The 26,022-nt window shown below is 52.6% G+C and overlaps 1 protein-coding gene across 15 annotated transcripts in view; it reads left to right on the forward strand.

Annotated features, from left to right (window-relative positions):
- The window catches only part of SHANK2 (SH3 and multiple ankyrin repeat domains 2), a 671,410-nt gene that overhangs the window by 106,509 nt on the left and 538,879 nt on the right, over positions 1-26,022 (forward strand). For 14 of the 15 annotated variants that reach the window (XM_077961772.1, XM_077961764.1, XM_077961763.1 and 11 more), the window contains 5 exons: positions 338-541; positions 6,046-6,117; positions 9,390-9,498; positions 23,620-23,771; positions 25,027-25,194. In XM_077961772.1, the coding sequence (XP_077817898.1) occupies positions 338-541; positions 6,046-6,117; positions 9,390-9,498; positions 23,620-23,771; positions 25,027-25,194 (705 nt within the window). The remainder of the gene's footprint in view (positions 1-337; positions 542-6,045; positions 6,118-9,389; positions 9,499-23,619; positions 23,772-25,026; positions 25,195-26,022) is intronic. The other variant, XM_077961775.1, reaches the window with a different exon arrangement.

Raw genomic sequence — 26,022 nt, forward strand, 5'->3', positions numbered from 1 at the left:
ACCTCGTGATCTGCTCACCTCGGCCTCCCGAAGTACTGGGATGACAGGCGTGAGCCACTGCACCCGGCCAGTGCTGGAGATTTGAGTCTGTGGTGAGACCAAGGCCAAAGAGACCAATGTCTCGTTCCTTCCTTTTTCCCTTCTATATTTACCAAATGTCTCTGTCCCAGCAACCAGTAGGCTTTATTTTTCCACGTGAAAAGTCGTGGGTTCACTGTTCAGAGGGAGTGTTGGGAAGGGGTTGAAGCAGCTTTGTCGTCTGTGACCATGTGCCCCACGTGGGTGACTCAGGTAGCGTCCTCCGTCACTCACCACCTGTCTTTGTCCTTCCTGGCAGAAATGCATTCGATTTAACCCGGACGCCACGGTGTGGATTGCAAAGCAGCGGATCCTGTGTACATTAACCCAGAGTTTGAAAGATGTCCTGAACTACGGCCTTTTCCAGCCGGCCAGCAACGGGCGCGACGGCAAGTTCCTGGACGAGGAGCGGCTCCTGCGGGAGTACCCACAGCCTGTGGGCGAGGGCGTTCCTTCCCTGGAGGTATATTTCAGCCCACGGTGCATGGACCGTGTTTGTGTCACAGCCTGGATGCCGTGGTGGGTGGGGGAGACACGGTGGTGGGGGGAGACAAATTCCATTTGCGTTGGGAAATTATCCTCACATTTAAAAATCAATCTGGGGTCTTGAGGTTTGACATCATTTGGCTTGTGTTCCCCACCGAAATCTCACCTCTAATTGTCATCCCCACGTGTTGAGGGAGGAACCTGTAATCCCCATGTATTGAGGGAGGGAGGTGGTTGGATCATAGCAGCTTCCCATGCTGTTCTCATGATGGTGAGTGTGAGTTCTCACGAGATCTGATGGTTTTATTCTAAGTGTCTGGAAGTTCCTCCTTTGCTCGTCTCTCTCCTGCTGCCTTGTGAAGAAGGTGCTTACTTTCTCTTCACCTTCTGCCGTGACTATAATGTTCCTGGGGCCTCCGCAGCCCTATGGAACTGTGAGTCAATTAAACCTCTTTGCTTCATAAATTACCCAGTCTCAGGTATTTCTTTATAGCAGTGTGAAAATGGACTAATAAAAGGTTCCATCTGATTTTGCCGTGAATCTCACACTGTTATACAACTTTTATAAATTTTTTTTCAATGCAGATTCAAAGAATCCGTGGAGAGAAATCTTGCTGTGAATAATAAACCATAGGTCTGATTCAGGCTTTCATAACCAGGACCGTGGGTCCTGAGCATGCAGAACGGGGCTCCCCATGCTTCTCTGAGGGGTTTTACGTTTTTCCCTCCCAGTGCCTAATGGATGGTGTGTTCTCCTTCTCCACCTATCCAGACAGCAGCTGGATGTCAAGAATTAATTCAGTTCTGACACTGCTACAAGTTTAAGGGCTCAGTCCCACAAGACGGCCCTCCATAAACGTCAAGTCCCCAGGCCACCCACACTTCTGTCCCATTTGGCTGTGAACTAGGGGTTCCCACCACCCCCTTTTCGGGTTCGATCACTTGCTAGAGTAGCTCAGAGAACCTAAGAAGGCATTTTAACTACTACCCCTGGCTTATTACAAAGTGTACAAACGCACAGCTGATGAAGAGGTGCACTGGGCGAGGTCGGGAGGGCCCAGCCTGCAGGAGCTTCCGTCCCTGTGGAGTTGGGGGGGCGCCACCCTCCCAGCACGTGGATGTGCTTGTCAGCTCGGAAGCCTCCTGGCCCCGTTGTTGAGGGACTTTTATGGAAGTTTCATTACATAGGATGAAATCACTGACCATGGTGATCCGATTCCATCCTGCTGGTCAGCAGGGAGGCTGGGAATCCTGACCCTCAAGTCATGGTCTGATCCTTCCGGCCACCAGTCCCCATCCTGGAAGCTGCCTGGGAGTTGAGAGTCATTTCATTAGTGCTCCAGAGATACTCTTATCACCGAGGACATTCCAAGGGTTTTAGGAACTCTGCCAGGAATCAGGGACACAGAAGGAATTTTTAAATTATATCGTGTTCCTCACGGTAGTCTTCTTTCATTGCTATAAAGAAATAACTGTCTGGGTGAGGTGGCTCACGCCTGTAATCCCAGTACTTTGGGAAGCCAAGGTGGGTGGATCACCTGAGGTCAGGAGTTTGAGATTAGCCTGGCCAACACGGTGAAACCCCATCTCTACTAAAAATACAGAAATTAGCTGGATGTGGTCATGTGCACCTGTAATCCCAGCTACTTGGGAGGCTGAGGCAGGAGAATCACTGGAATTCTGGAGGTGGAGGTTGCAGTGAGCCAAGATGGCACCGTTGCGCTCCAACCTGAAACTCTGTGTAAACTGTCTGAAAGAGTGAAACTGTCTGAAAAACAAAAACAAACAACAGCAAAAAAACCTGAGACTGGCTGAGAGAAAAGAGGTTTAATTGGCCCACGGTTCTGCAGGCTGTACAGAAAATGTGGTGCCAGCATCGGCTCGGCGTCGAGGCCTCAGGGAGCTTGTTCTCGTGACAGAAGGTGAAGCAGGAGCAGGTGTTAGGTGGCCAGAGCGGGTGCAGGAGCGAGCAGGGGAGGAGTAGTTCCTGGCTCCCCCATGAACTAACAGAATGAGAACTGATTTACTACCTTGGGGAGTGCACCAGGCCCTTCAGGAGGGATCCGCCCCAGGACCCAAAGACCTCCCACCGGGCCCCACCTCCAACACCAGGGATCACATTTGAACATGAGGTTTGGAGGGGACATACATTCAAACCATGCCATTCCCCAATTCATCTCTGAGTCCTTGGGTAACAGGGTGGCTGTGGCCATCCAGCTGTTCTCAACAGCACAGCTTTGCTTCCGCTTCCTGTCCAGGTGATCAGGGCTCTTTGTGCTGCCGTCAGCAGCCACAAGCGCCTGGGCCTCCCTTCAGAAGTGGCCGATCCATAAGATGGGGCAGCCCTGACACGTTTCCACGCGATGCATGACCCTTGTCTTTCCTTTCTGACCTGGGCTTGCTGTGCCCCAAGTTTACAGGCAGCGTTTCCTGTAGTGTATATGTGTTGGGTTATGTCAGTTAAGAGAAGCTGGAAACGGGTCATTTCTACTCCTGCACAGCATGTTGGCATCGTTCAGTGATTGCGCTCACTTTAGCTTAGTCAACAGCGAGAGGCTGCATGTGTGTAATTGCAGCTGACTCTTGAGCAGCCTCAGTGGGTTCTCCACTCGGTGACTAGAGATTCCCCTGAAGCCCGAGATGTCATGGACGCCCACCCAGGACTAAGGCGATGCTGCGTCTGCATGTTTCTCGGTTCCGTTGTGACGTTGAGGCTGAGGTTGTTGGGATCCCCAGTGTGGACCATGTGTCAGATTCGGGGAGGGGTTTCGGTGGAGAAAAAGATGAGATGCCACTTGGAAGTTGGGTGGTTTAGAGCAAATCACTCACGGGTCCTGGCCTCAGTTTGCTTATCTGTAAAATGGGTATCCATTGGGAAAAAAATTGTCATTGAGGTCCAACTAAGGATCAGATACTTCAGGCACAGTAAAGTCAAGGTGCTGATCCCACAGACCTTACACTCCAGTGGGAGGTGATGGATCAGGAAGAATAAATCCACGCAGTTCATTTCAGGGGCTGATCATATCCATAACAGCAGGAAAACTGGGCGAGAAGACCAGAGAATCTGGGAGCCTCCTCTGCATCTGGCCCCAGTACCTGTAGCTGTGCAACCTTGAGCCAGCCACCCACGCTCTCTCAGCCCCAGATTCCCGGTCATCGAGTGAATGTTAGTGGTGACATCCGGGAGTGGTGGTGAGGGCCAGAGAAGGTATTCATGGAACAGTGTGTGTGTTGTGAGTCTGGCCATCCACAAGTCCCCAGATTGACGTTGCAGCTGCTGCTCTGATTTCATTGTCATGAAATTGTTGCTGATACTTTCTGTTTGGTTTTTGTTTTGTTTTGCTTTTGAGACCGAGTCTCACTCTGTCACCCAGGCTGGATTGCAGTGGTGTGATCTCGGCTCACTGCAGCCTCCGCCTGCTGGGTTCAAGTGATTCTCATGCCTCAGCCTCCTGAGTAGCTGGGATTACAGGTGCCCACCACCATGCCATGCCCAGCTAATTTTTGTATTTTTAGTAGAGACGGGTTTCACCATGTTGGCCAGGCTGGTCTTAAATTTCTGGCCTCAGGTGATCCACCTGCCTTGGCCTCCCAAAGTGCTGGGATTACAGGTGTGAGCCACCATGCCTGGCCAAAATTGTTGCTGGTACTTAGGTTTATTCATCTCCCCAGGCCACTGTCCCACCAGGTGACCCACTGCAAAGGCTGAGATTGACCCAGGAATTGACACATTAGGGGCAGGCATCAGTCTGGGCTCTTTGCTTCAGATAATTTCAGCATAATAGGGTGGGCTGCTTATGAAACGTTGGAGAAATAGCAAGAAAAAGGATTTGTGGTTCTGAGCCGGTGTCCTCTGTAGTCACGGGCTATAAATGTTTATGACTCTGGAATAAACACTCCCCGCTTGAATACTTTACCCTCCTGCCCAGAGATGCTATAGGCCCGAGCGGATTATTTTATATCTGGAAAGGGGACCCGTGGAATTGAATTCCCTGAGACTTTTAGGCTTAGCCACATGATTGTGAGCCTGAGAAGGCACCTGGCATCATTCTCAGTGGCTTCTGAAATCTGGACCAGAGGCGTGATTGGTTCCAGGGCATGGACACACAGAACCTGCTGTCCTGGAATCTAGAATCAGAGGTGGAAATTCTAAAATGGGCCTGTAGCTCTTCCTACCTGCTCTGTTCTGGGAAATGAATGGGTGCCCTTCTGACCAGCACACTGTCTCCCCAAACTCTGTGCAGCCTGCATTTCACAGAACTTTCTGATTTCACAGCTGGTTTATTTTGGCACTTGAAAACAAAACCCTACAAGTATCAGTCTGTGCACAAGAATTTTGTCTTTTGTCAAATAGCCGTTTTGTCTGGCATGGTGGAAAAAGGAGAATAGGGTTGTTTATTTGGAAGCGTTCCATGAGATGCGGCTTTCGGTTTCAGGATGAGCTCACCCACCCACTACTCCGCACTGTCATTTTACCCAGGGGCAGTTTTTGCTGGCCCTGAGCACACGTGTAACCGTGCAGGGTGACGGCATCAAGGGCAGTAAGGAGGGAGAGAGAAAGTGGACTTGTCTAGTGGCAGGTCTGTGCCAGGAGGCTTGCATTCAATGCTCAGGCCACTCTGGGAGGTGGTGCTGTTATCCCCATGGGGCAGATGAGGAAACTGAGGTGAGACAGGAAAGTGCCCAGCCCTGAGTTACCCTGTGAGTTGAGAGCGTTAGGGCTGGGATTGAAGCAGAGGTCCCGACTCCAAACTGCTGTGACTCCTAAATGCTCAGTGTCCTTCCCAGACCTTCTGCAGCATCTCCAGCCCAGCGGGGCGCTGGGGGAGGGAGGAGGTGTTTTAGAGACCCACCAAGCCCGCTCCGACAGTGTTGCTTACTCCCTACATCCGAGGAAGACATGCCCCTCGGTCCATGCAATGATGTAATTTCCAGTTCAAAGGAGGCGCTGCTGTTTGCAGGGAAAAACAGTAGCTCCAGCGTTCTGGGTGGAGGTTGCGGGAGTACAGGAGGTGGGGCCTTTCCCAGGTGGGGCTTCTAAGGTGTCTTTTAACTAAGGTGGACGATGTAGGAGAAAAACCTGGTGTTTGGAGCAGCATCCTTGTTTACCAAAAATGCCTTGTCGAGAGCTGATCGATTCCCCCGGGAGGAACCGTCATCATCCCGTTAGCTGGGGAGCCCATCACCGGGTGGGAGACCTCCCAGCTCCTCACCTGCAGGATCTTCCCTTCCCCTTGCTCCTGTTTCTTTTTATGGTTTTTTGGCTAAACTGCTGCAGAATCTTGGCAAACGTGACGCTTAGGATGTTGTAGGCTCTGGGGTGCAAATACCAGTCATTTATTTAAAACTGGAAGAGTTTGCTGTGGGGTTCCCTGTCTTCTAGGACATAGCCAAGGAACAGGCCCATTTTCCCTCTGAACAGCTGTGTGAAGCATTGACCTGTTTTCTTTCTCTCTTTTTTTTTTTTTTCCCCTGTGCCAGTTTCGATACAAGAAGCGGGTGTATAAACAAGCCAGTCTCGATGAGAAACAGTTGGCCAAGCTCCACACAAAGGTATGCAGGGAACGGGCTGTTATTTACACGTACGGCGTCCTCGTTGTTATCTTGTTGTGTTATCTTTAGACACTCCGCTTCCAGGGGCACCTGCTGTGTACCTGGTGTGGCATGTGGCCAGTCTGGGATGTACAGGCAGACCGGCCGCCATGGTGCACACTGCGGAGACCCACCCGGGAAGCAGCAGGGGCTGCTTGGTGTGGCCGTGGGGGCTTGGGGAAGGGGGGGCAGATCCCACTGGCTGCTACAGGGAGGATCAAAAGCGGTAGCTCCGAAGAGAGTGGGATCTAGACGCACGGCGTGGTGGAGGGAAGAGGGTCCATGCCGAGTCCCGTATTAGTGTTCTGCTGTTGTTGCTTCAGGAAAAACCTTGTGAAAGTGCTGTTGACGTAAACTGCACTGAAGTTAGACTGCAGGTGAGCAGCAAGGGCATTGCACACGGTGTTCACAACCTGGCAGAATGCACTATGCCTTGAGCTCAGAGTCCCACATAAGACATCCACGCCACGGACACCCTGCTGTTTCTCAGGGTGCTGTGTGAGTTGAGGAGGAGGCATGGAGAGGGGTCTGAGGCATAGGGTATGTGGGCCGAGCAGTTTGCTTAACTGACAGGAGGAGGAATCTGTAATACCCAGGAGGCTTTTGTCCCGGCCCCTGGTGCTGTTCCTAAGGAGAGCCCAAGAGCATTCCCTGCAGAGCATGGGGTGGAGAGTCGGTACAGCTGCCTGAAGCGCTTCCCTTTGAGGGCCCTGGTGCTCTCCAGGTGAGCTTCCCTGCAGCTGCGAGCTCACCAATGGCTTTCTCAGCCAGCAGGATCCTCTCGGGTTTTGTTTGGCTGCCCCCACTTATATCAGATGGATGCAAGGATTCCGTTTGGTTGGTTTGTTTGAGACAGAGTTTTGCTGTGTTGCCCAGGCTTCAGTGCAGTGGCATAATCTTGGCTCACTGCAACCTCTGCCTCCCGGGTTCCAGCGATCCTTCTGCCTCAGCCTCCCGAGTGGCTGGGATTACAGGCACGCACCACCATGCCTGGCGATTTTGTATTTTTAGTAGTGATGGGGTTTTGCCATGTTGGCCAGGTTGGTCTCAAACTCCTGACCTCAGGTGATCCATCCACCTCAGCCTCCCAAAGTGCTGGGATTACAGGCGTGAGCCACTGTGCCCGGCGGGATTCTTACTGTACTCACTGGGTTCTAATCTGTCATTATCATTATTGATTTTTGTGCTCAGGTTGTCCAGATGTGGCCGGCAGTTGCCCTTCCTCTGGTGCTCTGCCCTGTGGCTCGTCCCCAGCATCCTGAACGCACCGGCCACTTTCTGGCACAAGATGCTCTGGGCTCTTCCTATCCTTCCCCTGCCTCTGCCCTGGAGTTTGCCTGGAAAGCGGCATTCAGACAGCAAGGTCTGGGTGCTTCTGGGTTTTTTTTTTTTTAATCACCCTCTGATGTGCAGATAAAAACGTATTTGTGAATTTTAAAAATGCTGATTTGTAAATAACAATGCAGGGTTTCAGTGACATCATGTGTAGGTCGTGCGTTTTGGGGCATTGGATCAGGTCTGGTTCTGGACTCTACAGAAAACGGTCAGGTGGAAATCCCACCTGTGCCAGGAGGCTGAGAGGCCCAGGAACCTGCTGTGTCAGAAGCCACCTTTGTCCCCTTTCTTTATTTTGAGAGAGGTACAGAGTAGGGACAAAGAATTAGGCTGGTGAGGAGTGTTAGACGCAGCAGGCAGAGGGGTGCCAAGTCCCACAGTCCTGCTCAGACAGCCCAGGCTGGCTCTGGATGGGCAGAGGATCATGACTTTTCTTACAGCGAGGCTGGGAGGGTAGGGAAGTTCCCACCCCGTCAGGTTGAGCTGCGGACCATCATGACCTCACAGCAAATGAGCCCCGCCCTTCACCTTGAGCCACTCGGGGACCAGGCTTCGCTGTTTTCTGCCTGTGTGGCCACGGGGTTCACCACAAAGTGGGTTAAGTACCAATCCGCAGGCCTCACTCTGTGGCGATGGAGGCAGGAGGCTGGCCCTGGAAACTGGAGATTTGAAAAGTGCTCCAGCAGCCCGGCTGTCTCTTCCGAAAGCAGAGGAACATCCGTAGCTCTCAGCAAAGTATCTAAGGCCATTTGTGCTGCTTTTACGAAATACCTTGGGTAACTTATAAACCACAAAAGTGTGTCTCTCACCATTTTGGAGGCTGGAAGTCTGAGATCATGGCATCGGCAGGTTCAGCATCTGGCGAAGGCCTAGTTCCTGGTTGGGATGGCCATCGTCTTGCTCTGCCTTCATGCGGAGGAAGGGGCAAGGGAGCTTTCTGGGACCTCTTCTGTAGTGACACTACTCCCATTCACGAGGGCTTCACCCTCCTGACTTTGTCACCTCCCAAAGGCCTTACCTCTCAATGCTATTACATCGGAGATTATTCAACTTAGGAATTTTTGGGGGATGCACACAGTAAGTCCGTAGCACCAGGATGGTGAAGAGTGAGGGGATTTTAAACATTCATCCAGGACAGGCTGATGATTTAAACATTCATCCAGGACTTGCCTTGTGCCAGACACTGTGCTCAGCCTGTGGTTCCAAAAGCCTCAGCTCCAGGCGCCTCAGGGCTTGCAGTGCGCCCTGGCGAGAGTGGGTCTCCCGAGTGTACCAGTCAGGAACTTTCCGAGACCCTGGAAAGACATTTGTTTTTCTTTCTTGAGACAGGTCTTGCTCTGTTGCCCAGGCTGGAGTGCAGTGGCATGAACACAGCTCACTGCAGCCTTGGCTCAGGTGATCCTCTTGCCTCAGCCTCCCGAGTAGCTGGAATCACGTGTTCCACCACATCTGGCTAATTTTTAATTTTAATTTTTATTTATTTATTTATTTATTTATTTATTTATTTATTTATTTTGAGACGGAGTCTCGCTCTGTCGCCCAGGCTGGAGTGCAGTGACGTGATCTCGGCTCACTGCAAGCTCTGCCTCCCTGGTTTACGCCATTCTCCTGCCTCAGCCTCCCGAGCAGCTGGGACTACAGGCGCCCGCCACCTCGCCCGGCTAGTTTTTTGTATTTTTTAGTAGAGACGGGGTTTCACCGTCTTAGCCAGGATGGTCTCAATCTCCTGACCTCGTGATCCGCCCGTCTCGGCCTCCCAAAGTGCTGGGATTACAGGCTTGAGCCACCGCGCCCGGCCATAATTTTTTGATTTTTTTGTAGAGATGGGGTCTTACTTCGTTGCTCAGGTTGGGACATTTCTTATAAAGATGTTTGAATTGTATTGTTTTTCCTTCTAGACCAATCTGAAGAAATGCATGGATCACATTCAGCATCGCTCGGTGGAGAAGATCGCCAAGATGCTGGACCGAGGCCTGGATCCCAATTTCCACGACCTCGAGACCGGAGGTGGGCACTCGCTAGAGGGGACCTTACCAGGCTTTACAGAAGCATAGAAAAGGCCAGCCCGCTGCTCAGGCTACCCGTGAATGACGCGGCCGTTACGTTTTACTTGGTTTTGCTTGGTGTTTACAGGTGCATTCTCACTCTCCTGGCTTCTCAGTCAGCAGGGGCTGAGTCCGTCTTGTCCATGGGGCATCCCCAGCGTCTTGCACGGGGCCTGGAGCACGGCAGGTGCTCGGTGCAGAATTGTTGAGGAAGTGAATGAATGAGCAGATGACACGCATGTGTTGTGCCCCAGTGTGCCAGCCTTGGATCTTTGGAGACACATATGTTTGTAAAGGCGGAGGATGTGTGTTTCTGCCTTCCGCTGGGCACGGGCAGCCCAGCAGACAGGCATCTGCACACACGCATCTTCTTATTCCCCTGCTGGAAACCGCATTCCTAACCAGTGTGGGCCTCTAAGCATCGGTCGGGAAAGACGGCCCAGGCCCTTGGTGGTTCCACGAGTGTGTCTTTGCAGCGTGACCGTCCTGTGCACCAAAGGGTTCAGTGCCAGCCCCCGCCTCCACTCAGCGTCAATAGCAACACCTAGTTGTGACAACCAACAGTGTCTCCAGACATCACCCACTGTCCCTGGGTGTGAGCACTGTCACCCCAGGTGACAGTCCCTTGCCAGCAGGGCACCAGCTGGAGTTGGCAGGCAGAGGTTAGGTCTTATGGAGAACCAAGAGAGGCGGAGCTGAGGGTCTCCATAGCAACTCAGAGTATGCCCCCTCAGGTGGGCTATCCTGGGCTGGGAACACTCCTCCTGGGCTCAGGGCAGTGGGCACCTCCCTCCCCTCTTGTCTTGAGTGTGCCAGCCCTGCTTCTGGCCCCTGCATGGTGTGCCGTCGTCACGTACTGGTGTCACACCTCCAAAATATAAAATACACAACAAATGTGTTTGTCAACTGAAGGATGCCACTTTCTCATCATTTGTGGGAACCCCTCAGACCTCTGAACGCCGGGGGAGACCCTGCTGGGTGTGGATCCAGCCTGCACAGCTCTGCCTGAGCACTGCTGGAGGACTGTCCTTGCCTCTTTGCAGTTGTCTGTGTCTCTTAGGCTTCACTGTGAGCGGCAGGAGGAGCTGGCACAGGAGCTTTGATGCCTGTGACATCAGGAGGCAGGACTGCATGAGCGTGGCTCGGAGGGGCAGAGTGCACCCAGCGGGTAGGGAAAGGATAGGAAGGTGAGTGCCTGTCTACAGCTGAGCAGGCCCCAGGCCCTGCGCCGATCCTCCATGAGTCAGGGAAGCCTGAGGGTCTGTGTGCAGGGCAGTGACGTGGACAAGGCCGAGCTTTCGCTGGAGGTCTGGGCAGTCCCAGCTGATGGCATGAAGCAGGAGGCTGAGTGGGGCTTGTGTTGCTGGGGACATCTGGAGAGGAGGAGAGCGGAAAGGCAGTGATGGGGACAAGGGCATGTGGCAGGCAGGAGTAGTAGAGTCTAGGCCTGCAGGGCATCTGGAGGGTGGTGGGCAGCTGCAGGGCTTCATCTTATGTGAGTGGTGGCCCTCAGCCGTGGGGCCGGCAGTGGGAGGAGGAGAGGAGCTGAGGTGGGAAGCAGAGAGGCCTGACCCGGGCATGGTGGTGTGACGGAGAGCGTGCAGGTCTGCAGGCAGCTCGGGAGAGCCCTGGCCAGTCGGCCTTCCCCGATGTGGACGCATTCTGTGCTGCGCTGACGTGGCAGTTTCTCTCTGGCGATGGCCTCTGCACCAGCTCCTGGCTCTGTGAGGACTTGAGCCCTTTCCATCTGAGGCTGTGAAAGTAAATGGACCCAGGGGCTCCTGAGCTTGACCTTGAGCCTCGGAGCACCTCCACGGGCAGCCTTCATCCTGAGCTGCTGACCCGGACTCTCCCTGGAGACAGCCTTTGGCCGTGGCTCCCACCACCCTGGCAGAGCCACTTAGGTCTTCATCCTGGCCTCATCCAGGGCTGTTTCTAATGCTGCTGTGGGGTAACCAGGCAGCGTGGCCCTCTGTCTCGCCTTGGCCTGGCCGGCAGTAGAAGGAGGCTGGGAGTCCCTTCTGAGCTGCTGTGCTCCTCTCTTCCTCATGTGCCCGCTCTAATTGGCCCCCGTCCCAAGCCAGGCCTCCCCCGGCTTCCTTCACCAGACTGTTGTTGGTGTCTTGACTTTAAGAGTTCTGAAATGACTGTTATTCCAGAATAGACCCTCAATTTGCTGCTAAAAACGCATCAGTGCAGACTCTGAACAGGTAAGCAGCGATTTCTCTGGGCCCTGCCTGGAGTTAAAGCTGCTGCCACTCGAATCCTGGATTAGGCCGGTGCCAAACATCAAGTTCATAGTTGTTAGAGCCATTGTGGAGGTGCGTAATTAAAGAGGGAGAAAGACCTGACCACGTTCCCCAGAACTCAGGAGAGACGGCTCGGGAGCCTGTTCCGTGGAGATGGTAGCACGGAGTTACCTTTCGAAAGTTCTGAAATATTCTCATGATGACAAGCCTCCGGGCTGGTTTACTGATGACAAAGACCAAACCCAGAGAAGACACAGGAACTCCTGCTGTCATCAGGTCCCTGACAAGTGGCTCCTGGGAAAGATCACTCACTTAAGGACAGGCGTTCTAGGGTCTCCAGCAAAGGCAGAGACCCGTGGGGCCGGGGCCTGGGACAGGGCCCCGGTGGGTCTGGTGCTCAAAGACAGAATGCGTGCGTGCTTCCTTACAGGACACTTCCCTGCATCACCCAGGGAGACGATGAGCACACACAGAGGTTGGGGGTTTATTTTGTTTTGGTTTTGGCCTCGACAGAAATCATTACCCCTCCCCTCCTCTTTCCTTTTTTTTTTTTTTTTTTTTTTTTTTTTTTTTTTTGAGACAGGGTCTCCCTCTGTTACCCAGGCTGGAGTGTAGTGGTGCAATCTCAGCTCCCTGCAGCCTTGACCTCCCAGGTTCAGGTGATTCTCCCACCTCAGCCTCCCAAGTAGCTGGGACTGCAGGCATGTGCCACCACGCCAAGCTATTCTTTGTAGAGACGGGGTTTTGCTATGTTACCCAGGCTGGTCTCAAACTCCTGAGCTCAGGTGATCACCGGCCTCGGCCTCCCAAAGTGCTGGGATTACAGGTGTGAGCTACCGCGCCTGGCCTCTCCCCTCCTCTTCCCTCCCCTTCCTTCTTCTTGGGACAGGGTCTCCTTCTGTCACCCAGGCTGGCACGATCACAGCTCACTGCAGCCTTGACCTCCTGAACTCAGTTGATCCTCCCGCCTCAGCCTCTTGAATAGCTGGGACTACAGGTACATGCCACCATACTCGAAATTCTGCCGCTGGAATTCTGGATTAGGCCGGTGCCAATGCAGAAAGTCCATAGTTGTTGTGAACCACTGCGAAGCAGCAGAATTAAAGGAGAAAGACCTGACCGTGTTTCCCAGAACTGAGTAGAAACGGCTTGGGAGCCTGATCCGTGGAGACAGTAGCACAGAGTTACCTTATGAATGTTCTGAAATATTCTCACGATGACAAGCCTCTGGGCTAATTTTTATATTTTTTTGTAGAGATGAGGGTCTCCCTATGTGACCCAAGCTGGTCTTAAACCTCCTGGGCTCAAGCAGTCGTCCTGCCTCGGCCTCCTGAAGTGTTTGGATTACAGGCGTGAGCCACTGAGCCCAGCCTCTTACTTTCAATTTTAAAATTTAAAGCAGAATTATGGAATCAGTTCTCCCCTGGTTGTTGCCAAACGGCAATTTTATGAATCAGTTTTTCTTCTCGTAGTGGCTCATATTTCTCTATAAAGCAGAACTTCCTCTTCTCCTGCCTCCCTTTTGTGAAATGAGCAGAGCGGATTTTTTAGAGCAGTTTTAGGCTGACAGAAAATTGCATGTGAGTTCCCATATTGTCCCCTCCCCCAGTTTCCCGTGTTAGTAATATCTTGCTTTAGTGTGGCACATGTGTTACAATCAGTGAACCAATAGTGATCCTAAAGTCAGAGCTTACACGACGGTTCGTGCTTGGTGTAGCACCCACTAGTGATCCTAAAGTCGAGCTTACACGAGGATTTATGCCTGGAGTTGTACCCACGAGTGATCCCAAAGTCCAGAGCTTATATGAGGGTTCAAGCTTGGTGTTGTACATTCTGTCACTTTTGCCAGATGTCCTGTATCCACCATCACAGTATCATAAAGATTAGCTTCACGGCCTGAGAGCTCTTCTGTGCCCCTGTTCATCCTTGAGTCCCTGGCAGCTGCTGACCCTTTTTGTTTTGTTTTGTTTTGGTTTTTTTTGAGACTGAGTCTCTCTCTGTCGCCCAGGCTGCAGTGCGGTGGCACGATCTTGCCTCACTGCAACCTCCGCCTCCCGTGTTCCAGCGATTCTCCTGCCTCAGCCTCCCAGTAACTGGGATTACAGACATGTGCTACCATGCTCAACTAATTTTTTTATTTGTATTATAGATGGGGTTTCACTACATTGGCCAGGCTGGGCTCACATTCCTGACCTCAGGTGATCTGCGCACCTCGGCCTCCCAAAGTGCTGGGATTACAGGCATGAGCCCCCACACCCAGCCTTGCTGACCCTTTCACGTTCTCCTTTTCCAGAATGTTCTAGAGCTGGAATCTTATCACACAGTGTGCTTCAGATCAGCTTCTTTCACTTGGCAGCACGTGCGGAAGGTGCCTCCAGGCCTTTCACAGCTCGGAAGCATGTTTCCTGTTTGCGCTGGACAATGTTCCATTTTCCGACGTACCGCGGTTTGCTTATCCACTCGCCTTCTAAAGGACGTCTGGGCTGCTTCCAGCTTTTGGCAATTGTGGGTCAAGCTGCCATAAACACCTGTGTGTGGGTTTTTGTACAGGTAAAACTAACAGTGATCATATACACTGACATATTTTTGTAAGGCCAAAAACATTATGTATGGCAAATAAAAAGGGAAAAGGGGTAACTAAGGGAGAAAGTTCCGAAACTGAAGGCCAAGTGCAGACCCACGGGTCGGCTGCAGACAGCGCAGGTGGCCCTGGCCTCACACCACCCCGCTTCCCAACTTCTGCGCCTGCCACCAGTGTCTCAAGAATTCTCACTTGTTTTCTCAAATCAGGAGAGAAACCAGCAGTGCTGACGGAGGGGCAGCGAAGTGGGGACCCAGGGTGACGAGGGAAAAGAGAAAAGTAAGCCGGGGTGGGTGCTCTCAGAAACAAAGGTAGCTGTGGGTAATTCCAGAGCAATGGCTTATAGCAACCCTCAGGCACACACAGAGCGAGTATCAGGGGAGACAAGCTAAACACAAGCTCCGGTGAGAAGCCAGAGCCCCATGTTGCCAGGGAGGACACCACCTTCACTTTGTTTCTATCAAGGCAGAGTAGGAGAAGGCAGAGTGGGAAGGACGGATATGCATCCTCCTGACTGAAACGCCGACACTCCCTGGCCACACGGATGACACCACTGTTAGAGACGCTGGGCTTCAGAGGTGCAGGACCAGGGAGCCCTATGTTGGAACTGCAGAGGTGACCCTTCCAATGCCCAGCTCAATGCCAGGCCATGGAGAGCCCCAGAGAGGAGACTTTAACCCCCGCTTCTCTGCAGCCGGCTGTGTGAAGACCAGGTTAAAGAACCTCTCTCAGCTTCCATCCTCTTGTCTCCTAAACTGATATGATAACAGGGCAGGAAAAGGTGAGCATTAGATGAGCAGTGTGGTGCTATCAGGCTATTTTCACATTGCTGTAAAGAAATACCTGAGGCTGGGTAGTTTATAAAGAAAAGAGATTTAATTGGCTCTAGGTTCTTCAGGCTGTACAGGAAACTGGTGGCATCTGCTTCTGGGGAGGCCTCTGGGAGCTTTTACTCATGGCGGAAGGCAGAGGAAGAGCAGGCGCATCGCATGGCGAAAGCAGGAGAGAGAGAGGGAGGTGGGGAGGGGGAGAGAGAGAAGGGGAGAGGGGGGGAGAGAGAGAGAAGGGGAGAGGGCGAGAGAGAGAGAGAGACGGGCAGAGGAGGAGAGAGAGTGAGAAGGGGAGAGAGGGAGAGAGAGAGAGAGGTGGGGAGGGGGAGAGAGAGAAGGGGAGAGGGGGGGAGAGAGAGAGAAGGGGAGAGGGCGAGAGAGAGAGAGAGACGGGCAGAGGAGGAGAGAGAGTGAGAAGGGGAGAGAGGGAGAGAGAGAGAGGTGCCACACTTTTAAACAATCAGATCTTGTAAGAGTTCACTCACTTTTGCCAGGACAGCACCAAGGAAGGGGATGGTGCTAAACCATGACAAATCCATCCCCAGGATCCAGTCACTTCCCACCAGGCCCCACCTCCAACCCTGGAGATTACATTTCCACATGAGATTTGGGCAGGACACCCATCCAAACCGTATCAGTGGTTAAGCCTGTGGGACATGTGCCACCCTTAATAGAGTTTCCAGAATGTTCCTGTCATCGGCATCAACTACAGCAGCTCAATCAATGTTGTTTTCTCCTGGTTTTGGACGCAGAGGGAGAAATATAGGGTTGGCTCTGGCAGGCTGCCTCCAGGAAACAGGCAGGGTGACCAATGTGTCCGGTTTTCCTGGGACTGCCCTGGTTTTAGTGCCGAATGCCCCATATCCTGGGAAGCCTGGTGGTCCCAGGGAGACTGGCACTGTCACCCACCCTACCAGTAATAAGGGCACTTGAGAGTGATAGCTGCAGTCTGTTGGTGACCTGCTGTGCTCCAGCAGCAAACAGGGCCTTGCCAGGCCTTGGCTCTGTAATCAAGGGGGGGGTCCCCTGCAGGCACCACTGTCTTGGGAGGAATCTGAAGCTCTGAGAGCCCAGCTGAGCGGCCGCCAGGGCTGATGTCTGCATCCCCCATACTGTTGAACCCTAACCCCCTAGGTGATGGTATTAAGAGGGTGGGGCCCTTATGAATGGGATTAGTGCCCTTACAAAAGAGGCCGAGAGAGCTCCCTCGCCCCTTCCACCCTGTGAGGCCGCAGCAAGAAGGTGGCCTCTGTGAGCCAGGTAGACACACGCCAAATCTGCCAGCACCTTGATCTTGGACTTCCAGCCTCCAAAACCGTGAGCAATACGTGTCTGTCACTTCTAAGCCACCTAGCGTCTGGCATCTTGTTACCACAGCCCAGTCTAGCAGTCGCTGAGTCACTGCGGAGGGCAGAGGCAGAGCCTGGGCTCCGCTTGCCCTTGGAGGTCCCTGCTCTCAACTCCTGGGGGAAAAGACAGTGGGACAAACAGGGGTCTCTTAGCATTAGCCGGCCTGGCTAGACATGGATGACCCAGGCAGGCCCAGGTAGGGGACAAGCTGTTCACATTCCCACTTTCCTCCTGGTTGTCGGCCACAGCCTGGGCATGTTCCCATCCCATATTTTAGCCTCTCCACAGTGAGTTTGGTGACTTCTCAAAGCCACCTGAGGAGCAGCAGAGTCTGTGCTTAGAGTTGAAAGCAGCCTTTTTGCTAAGCTCAGGAAATGCCGCCTTGCTCAGTCCCAGGCCCTGCAGACCTGGGCCCATGTCCCTGTTTTGGGACTGGACATGGGGCGGGAGCAGAGAGAAGCAGCCCTCTAGACTGAGATAATTAAATCCCAGTGGAATGACCTGTCAGTGAAAACATAACAGCCTGTGTGATTGCAGGCGACCATCTGGTACCTGTTCTAAATGTAAATTTTATTAAGTAACGGTGATGAAAGTAGTGTTAAAAAAAAAAACAAAGACTTCCCCCACCAGAGTCTCAGGGCTCGTCTCCTGCTTTGGTTGGAACCTCTGAGATGAGACCAGTCGTGTTTCCAAGCCCCGAACAGAAAGTGAACCTGACAATTTGAACAAAACTTAGGTTGGCCCTTTTATCTTGCACCGTTGTCTCCAAATTTGAGAGAAGCCTTAGGAACCGCAACAGAGGTCTGGTTAATAAAGCTAGAAATGCCTTTCGACTCTTTAAGTATCTGGATGAGAAGTCAGAAAGAGAGGGTTCCTTTGTGAAGCCCGATTCCGCAGAGCACCTGTGATGCGTGTGGACCTCACTGATGAAATCCAGTTACTGAATCTGTTTCCAGGGCCGTGGTGCACTCATTGCCTATGAGGCTGAGCTCCTCCAGTTCGGCCACCCCCCATCCCCGGCTCCCCCTTCTTGCTGCTGTGGGGCTTTGTCGCCGGGGAGCCCCTTCCCACCTCCCGCACCACCCAGTTAGGAGGCCTCAAGGACATTCTGGGTCCTGGTGCACCGACTACCTTCAGGGCATCGTCGTGAAGAGCGGAAGGGGCTTGTTTGATGCGTGCAATGACTGACAGTTCATGCTCCGCAGTCTCACCTTGGCCCCTGAGTGAATCACCCAGTGCGATTCCCCAGAACTAACAGCACCCGGGAAGGTGAGGCAATTCAAGAGAATATGGTTCTGGAAGCTCGTCAACCTCTGTCTGCAGAGGGTGAGAGGTGCAGAAATTACCCAGTGCCAATGAAGGAGCTGGAAGACGTCGAGTAAATAACTCCCTTTGCTACTGGTGAATATATTTGGGTGCCTTTGGTTTGTTCGGTACAATTCCTTATAAAAAGAGACCTGTTTTTAAGGGTCCAATTATTTCAAATACAGTGTCTCATTATTTCAGGGTTTTTCTTACACACACCCTGCCATGCTCTTAAATGGAGCAAGGTGCCGTGCCTTCAGTAAGGAAAATGTGGCAGAGGGAGTGGCGAGGGTGGGGGTGACACGGAGGCAGGGGCCAGGGTCCTCAGGAGCCCCTCTTGGGGTCGGGGACAGAGCCCAGTTTTAGGTTGGCAGAAAAATCAGGCAGAAGGTACAGAGTTTTCCCCTGTGCACTTTCACTTCCAGCTCCCCTGTTGTTGACAGCTTGCACTGGTTTAGGGCATTTGTTACAATAACTGAAGTCCATAGTTTACATGAGGGTCCGTGCTTGGTGCTGCTCATGTTGTGGGTTTGGACAGATGCATCCTGTCCTGTACCCATCGTTATAGAATCACACAGCCCAGCTTCCTTGCCCTAAAACTGCTCTGTGCTCCACCTATCCATCCCTCCCTTGCCGTCTAACCCCTCACAACCACTGATTTTTTTTTTTTTTTTTTTTTTTTTGAGACGGAGTCTTGCTGTGTCACCCAGGCTGGAGTGCAGTAGCATGATTTCAGCTCACTGCAACCTCTGCCTCCCGGGTTCAAGCGATTCCCCTGCCTCACCCTCCTGAGTAGCTGGGACGAAGGCGTGTGCTACCACGCTCAGCTAATTTTTGTATTTTTAGTAGAGACGGGATTTCACCGTGTTAACCGGGATAGTCTCGATCTCCTGTCCTCAAGATCTGCCCGCCTCGGCCTCCCAGTGTACTGGGATTACAGGCATGAGCCACCGCGCCTGACCAACCACTGGCTGTGTAGTTTTGCCTTTTCTAGAATGTCATCAAGTTGGAATCACACAGCATGCAGCCTTTTCAGATCAGTTTCATTCATTTGGCAATATGCATTTAAGCTTCCTTCGTGTTGTGTCGTGGCTTGACAGCTCGTCTCTCTTTAGTGTTGAACAGCATCTTGCTGTCTGCATGTGTCACGGATAATTTATCCACTCAGCTACTGAAGGACCTCTGGATTGTTTGCCGTTTTGGGCAATGGTGAATAAAGCTGCTGTCAACACTAACACTGAGATTTCTGTGTGGGTGTAAGTTTTCAGCTCATTCAGGGAGACACCTAGGAGCTGAGTTGCTGGATCGTGGAGTATGTGCATGTTTACTTGTGTGTGAACTCGTCACACTGTCTTCCAAAGTGACTGCACCATTTGGCACTCCTGCCAGCAATGTTGAGAGTTCCTGTTGCTCCACATCCTCACCAGCATTTGATGTCAGTGTTCTAGATTTTCATCATTCTGACAATTGCGTCGAGGTATTTTTTTTTTTTTTTTTCCAAGACAGGGACTTACTCTGTCTCCCAGGCTGGAGTGCAGTGGTGTGATCATGGTTCACTGCAAACTTGATCTCAGCTCAAGTGATCCTCCTACTTCAGCCTCCTGAGTAACTGGGACTACAGGCGTGTGCCACTATGCCTGGTACATTTTAAAATTTTTAGTAGAGGCGAGGCCTTATGTTGCCCAGGCAGGTCTTGAACTCCTGGGCTCAAATGATCCTCCTGCCTTGGCTCCCAAAGTGCTGCGATTGCAGACATGAGCCACTGAACACAGCCTCTAATTGTTGCTTTAATTTGCAGTTTCCTAATGACATACAGTGTGCAGCATCTTCTCATGTCTGAGTTTGCCATCTGAATATCTTCTGTTGTGAGGTATCCATTTAAATATTTTATCCTTCTTTTAGTTGGGTGGTTTGCTTGCTTGTTGGTGAGTTTTAAGGGTTCTCTGTATATTTTGGCTACAAGTATTTTATATGCTTTTCACAAACATTTTCTGCCAGTCTGAGCAGCAGCATTTTTTACATTAAATCTATTAACCCGCACAATGGCCAGGAGGCAATTTTTTTTTTTTCCGAGACGGTGTCTCGCTCTGTCACCCAGGCTGGAGTGCAGTGGCACTATCTCGGTTCACTGCAAGCTCCGCCTCCCGGGTTTACGCCATTCTCCTGCCTCAGCCTCCTGAGTAGCTGGGACTACAGGCGCCCGCCACCTCGCCCGGCTAGTTTTTTGTATTTTTTCAGTAGAGATGGGGTTTCACCGTGTTAGCCAGGATGGTCTCGATCTCCTGACCTCGTGATCCGCCCGTCTCGGCCTCCCAAAGTGCTGGGATTACAGGCTTGAGCCACCACGCCCAGCCAGCAGGCATTTTTAAACAAACTTTTCATTTTAGAACAGTTCTGGACTTACAGAATAAGTGCAAAGATAGTACAGAGAATTTCCGTATATCCTACACCCAGGTTCCCCCCTTATCAGCATCTTACTCCAGTTTGGTACGCTTCTCACAATTAGAGAACGAATATTGATGCATTATTATTAACTGAAGTCCACATTTTTTTTCTTCTCTCATTAGCATTTATCTGCTGGTCCTTTTCTGTCCCCAGGCCCCACCCCGGTTCCCACACAACGTTCCCTCGTTCGTCTCCCTGGGCTTCTCTGGGCGGTGACCGTTTCCCAGGCTCTCCCTGTTGGTGATGACCTGGACAGTTTCAGAGGAGGACTGGTCAGGTGTCTGTAGGGTGCCCCTTATTGGGATCCATCTGGTGTTTTCACAGTTAGACAGGGCTGTGGGTGTGGGGAGGAGGAGCACAGAGGGAAATGCCTTTCTCATCGCCCGGTGCCGAGGGCCTGTCCTGTTGGCATGGCTCATCGTGGGCGATGCTGCCCCCATCTCCTGGCTGAGCTTGTGTGCATCAGGTTTCCCCACGGAGAGATGCTCCCATTTTTCCCTTTTCCACACTGTGCTCTCAGAAGGAAGCCACTGTACACAGCCCACGCATAAGGGGTCGGGGGAATGGGGGCTACACGCCACCGCCTGAGGACAGAGAAGTGATGCGAATTGCTTGGAATTTGTCTGCATTGCAAGATCGGCCCCTTCCTCCCATTCACTTTTGAATCCCTTGCTTACTTCTATCGATGTGGCTGCACTCACTTTCTGGTTGACTTATAACCCAGCTTTATCTATTCTGTTCCTTTTGCCTTTAGTCTTACAGACTCCATTCATGTCTGGAGCTACCGAGGTCAGCAGTTCTTTCCCCATCCGTTTCAGTGAGGTTGTTTCCTACACCTGTGATACGTCTGTGGTCTTCTTTCACGTGATGGTTTCCTTCTGAGCATCCCCAGCCTCCTGAACTATCATCTTCTAAAAAACCTGCTGGAGGCCCCCCAGCCCTTTGGGGAAAGAGCTGGGTTTTGTTGACACCAGTGCCCAGTCATTTGATTTTTGCAGCCCCATTGATCTTGGACACTAGGATGCACCCAGGAGCACACAAGCATGCACACACACAGAGGCATGCACACGCAAACATGCACACAGGCATGCAGACACATAGAGGCATGCACACACAGAGGCATGCAGACACATAGAGGCATGCACACACAGAGGCATGCACACACACAGGCATGCACGCACACACAGGCATGCACACACAGGCATGCACACACAGGCATGCACACACACACAAGCATGCGCACATACAGCCATGCACACACAGAGGCATGCACACACACATACAGGCATGCACACACACAAGCATGCACACATACACCCAGGCATGCACACAGGCATGTACACACACAGACAGGCACACAGACATGCACACACACAGAGGCATGCGCGCACACACACAAGCATGCACACATACAGGCATGCACACACAGAGGCATGCATATACACACACAGGCATGCACACACAGGCATGTGCACACACACACAGTTGTGCATACATAAAGGCAGGCACACACAGGCATGCACACACAGGCATGCACACAGGCACACACAGGCATGCACACATACACGTAGTCATGCACACACACACAGAGGCATGCACATGCATACACAGGCATGCACACACATACAGGCATGCACATGCACACACAGGCGTACATACACACAGGCATGCCCACACACACAGGCATGCACACACGCACACAGGCATGCACACAGGTATGCACATATACACCAGCATACACATGCTCCAGCCTGCACTGCCCTGTGCCCGCTGGGTAGCAGCAGCTGTCTTAAACACTTACACTCCTCCTGCCTCCTACCCCCCCACCCCCCATTGCTGTGCTACCTCCCAGTGTCAGGACAAAGAGCTGTGGCTAGTGCCCTCCTGCTGCGCTTCCAGGAGCCCCCACTTCTCAACTTTTCGAAGCACATCTGCTCATCCCTGGAGCCACCTGGCTGCTGGGCAGCCTCTAGTTGGAGGGTCTGCATGTCTCTGAGGTTATCTCAAAATATTACAGGTGTTTTTACTCCCACCCATTGTTCACGTTGAGGGAGACTGGGGCCACTTCTGAGGTTATGCTTGTTGAGCTTCCAGTCTTCCTAGCTGGGGAAGACAGGAAGCCTGCTTTTCACATGGAGAGGGGATGAATGAAGATGCTGTCGTGTCTATACACGGCACACTCCTGACGTGGAGGGGTTAAGCCCGTGCATCTCACCACGAAGTGGCAAGCTGCAGAGTGGTTCCTAGGGTGAATTTTAAAAGTCCTCAGGATGGTACCCATTTGTGGATAAGTAAACATCAGAATTAAAAATAGATGGGAATAGTCAGTGCACACTCGCGAGGCAGGTGCCCTTTCTGGGATGGAGGGTGGTGGGATGGGGTGAGGGGTCAGCAAGGCACACCCCCCGTGGAAGGCATCCGAAGTCTTCCGTCACTGGAATGTGCTTCGAGACCGAGTGAATATTCACTGTTGGTGTTTCTGGGTCATGGGAACTTGCGTGTTGTCCTGGTACTCTGTGCACTTTTCTGGAACATTAAGAGCCTCTCATATGAACCACAGCAAAATAGTTCCTCATGCTTAGCAGTGGCCATGGTGAGCCCATTAGGAAGATGAAGATGGATGGAAAGATTTGTTGTCATAGATACTGATGTCCTTAGCCGCGCTCAGCTGCAGACTGGTTCAGGGTCATCTGCACGGGACCCTTGTCCCTACAAAGGCAGGCGGCATCCTTCTGTCTGCTGGGCCCCTGCCCTCCCTCCTGGGTCATCCTGCACCGCGTTGATGAAGGAAAGTTTCCACTTACCCAGATCGGGAGCTCCAGGGGGCACGGACTCCGTGTCTTATCTGTGTGTGTGCCCCTGCAGCCCATGGCTGGCATCTCCTAAGATGCCCGTAAATGTGACATTGAATGAGGAAGGGTGGCTGTATGCCTTTCCCATCTCTAACGAGGGCTTTAGTCCTTCACTCCTCCTGTATGGGAAGCACCCAGATGGCACAACAGGATTCTGCGTACTCAGAGGGAAGGGCACCGGGGCAGCCTCTTGGACTGTGGCCCACACAGCAGTCCCGTTGAATCCCTGCCTCTGCCACTCCTGTGATCCGCGCGTGACCCTGTGTGTCACTGCATCGCACGGGGTGCCTGAGCCACACTAGGCAGTGTGCCTGGACTCTTGGGGTTCCCGGGTGGTGGGAGCTGTAAACAGCCTGGAGGTGGTGGGGGGCGGGGGGCAGTTCTTTCAGCTTAGTTTTGGGCATCTGAATATGGCTGTGTGAGCGGTGTGACAAATGTTGGTTCTAAAGTGTGTGTGTTTGGGTTCCTCAGAGACCCCCCTGACCTTAGCCGCTCAGCTGGACAACGCTGTGGAGGTCATCAAAGCTCTCAGAAATGGCGGGGCTCACCTGGACTTCCGTGCCAAAGATGGGATGACCGCCCTGCACAAAGCTGCGCGAGCGAGGAACCAGGTTGCCCTGAAGGTAAACCCGGGCCCATCTTACGTGGGTGCCGCCCCCTGCTCTGTCTGATCCCCGGCAGCTGCCCCATCTCATCCCTGCAGTGCCCACCCTAGGGGGTCCGTGCACAGTGTTTGGCCCACCCTAGGGGGTCCGTGCGCAGTGTTTCGGCCGGAGCTTGGAAGTGAAGCCAGGTTTCAGGTTTTCCTGTTCTCTCTCCTGGGTGTCGATGCTTTGAGAATTCGTGGTTCCCAAGAAGTCATCTTTCACCTTCTATTCAGTCAAGGGACTTGTGTTTTCGACCCATAAGGCCAGTGCTGAACCCCAGCCCCATCCACAGGGAGACTCATGATCATGAGAGCAGCACCAAGCGGGTGGTGTTAAGCCATTCCTGAGAATCCGCCCCCATGAGCCATCACCTCCCACCAGGCCCCACCTCCAGCACTGAGGGTTACGATTTAAACTGAGATTTGGGTGGGGACGCAGAGCCACACCGTACCCGTTGGCTTCCTCGGAAATCAGGAGAGTTCTTGAAGATGCGATGCTTGCTAGGTTTGCCACCGTCGCGTGCAGATTGAGGTGGTTTTCCACTGGGCACGTAGGTTAAACCATGTACCTTTTCTCTCTTCGGCACATGCTGCCGTCACTGTATTGCTGCCCATGCCATACCACGGCACAGAATGTTGGCCAGGCCGAGGATGGGTCCGAGTGCTGCAGGTCTCCTCATCTGAACAACAGTCTGCCCTGCATTTCTGGGCACTGTTTGCTATTTCAGAACTAGAAATGTTACTGTCTAAAGTTATACCCCCCCACTTTTTTTTTTTTGAGACTGAGCTTCGCTCTTGTTGCCTAGGCTGGAGTGCCGTGGTGCAATCTAGGCTCACTGCAACCTCCACCTCCCAGGTTCAAGCGTTTCTCCTGCCTTAGCCTCCCAAGTAGCTGGGATTACAGACGCCTGCCACCATGCCAGCTGTTTTTTTTGTATTTTTCGTAGAGATGGGGTTTTGCCATGTTGGCCAGGCTGGTCTTGAACTCCTGACCTCGGGTGATCCGCCTGCCTCAGCCTCCCAAAGTGCTGGGATTACAGGTGTGAGCCCCCACACCCAGCCAAGTTATACTCTTCTTAATTCTGGGGAGCCCAGGAGAAGCACTGGGTACTCAGGGTGTGGGTTGCTTTGGCCTGTGGGAGGGTGGTCCTGGTGTTTCTTTCCTGATTGCCTCACTCTGCAAAAGGGGTCATGAGACCAATAACAACAGATTTTGATTTTTTTTTCCCTAGACTCTTTTAGAGCTTGGTGCATCCCCGGATTATAAAGACAGTTACGGCCTCACCCCCCTGTATCACACGGCCATCGTCGGAGGTGATCCCTACTGCTGCGAGCTTCTCCTGCATGAACATGCCACCGTGTGCTGCAAAGATGAGAACGGCTGGCACGAGATCCACCAGGTACGTGGGCCTGCTCCTCCACTCTGTCGTACCCACGAACCGACCTTCCCTTCTCCTCCGATCCCCCAGATGATCAGGGCAGCCCGAAGGTTAGATCCTACCTTCGGGTATTTTGTTTAGTTTGCCCAGAGTTCCTAAAAATACGTGAATTGAAAATTATTTTAAAATGTGAATACCAGTATTTGAAAACAGACACATTTGCATAGAAATAGACATTTCTGACTTCTCTGGAGAAACTGGGAGATTAGGCAAGGCTGCTGAGTTTCTGCACAGCACGAGTGCCCGGCAGTTATGGGGTAGACGCCGCCTTCCTAGAAGCCCTGCGCTTTCCAGGTTCCCACTGTCCTGACAGGGCAGGATACCAGAAAGCACTGGTGTTTTAGCACCAGTGTTTCCTGAGTACAGGTGAACCCCAGGAAGGCCTGATTTGCATGCACAAGGGGCATGTTTTTCAGGCCCCACCTTGCAACAGTTGGATTAGGAGATAGGTCACCCGTGGTCTTGGCAAGAAACAGACTTTTACCTGTTATCTGCAGTGAAAAGTCTTTACCTGATCAGATAGGGGTATGGACGGGGTTAAAGGCTGAGGCCCCCATAGAAGAGCAGTCTTGGGGAGCCATCAGCACCTGTGAGCTGACGGGCAGGGAGAGGAGATGGTGCTCCCGGGAGCAGGAGAGCCAGGGCTGAGGCGGGAGGGAGCCCCCAGGCCCATGTCAGGAAGGACTCAGGGAAGGAACGCCTGCCTCTCTTCTCTTGGCTGAGCCCTGCCAGAGTCAGAGGACAGTGAGGGAGCTCAGAGGTGCAGGCTGGAGGCCAGGGTCTCCAGGC

The sequence above is a fragment of the Macaca mulatta genome, chromosome 14, assembly GCF_049350105.2.
Source record: "Macaca mulatta isolate MMU2019108-1 chromosome 14, T2T-MMU8v2.0, whole genome shotgun sequence".
Taxonomy (NCBI): domain Eukaryota; kingdom Metazoa; phylum Chordata; class Mammalia; order Primates; family Cercopithecidae; genus Macaca; species Macaca mulatta.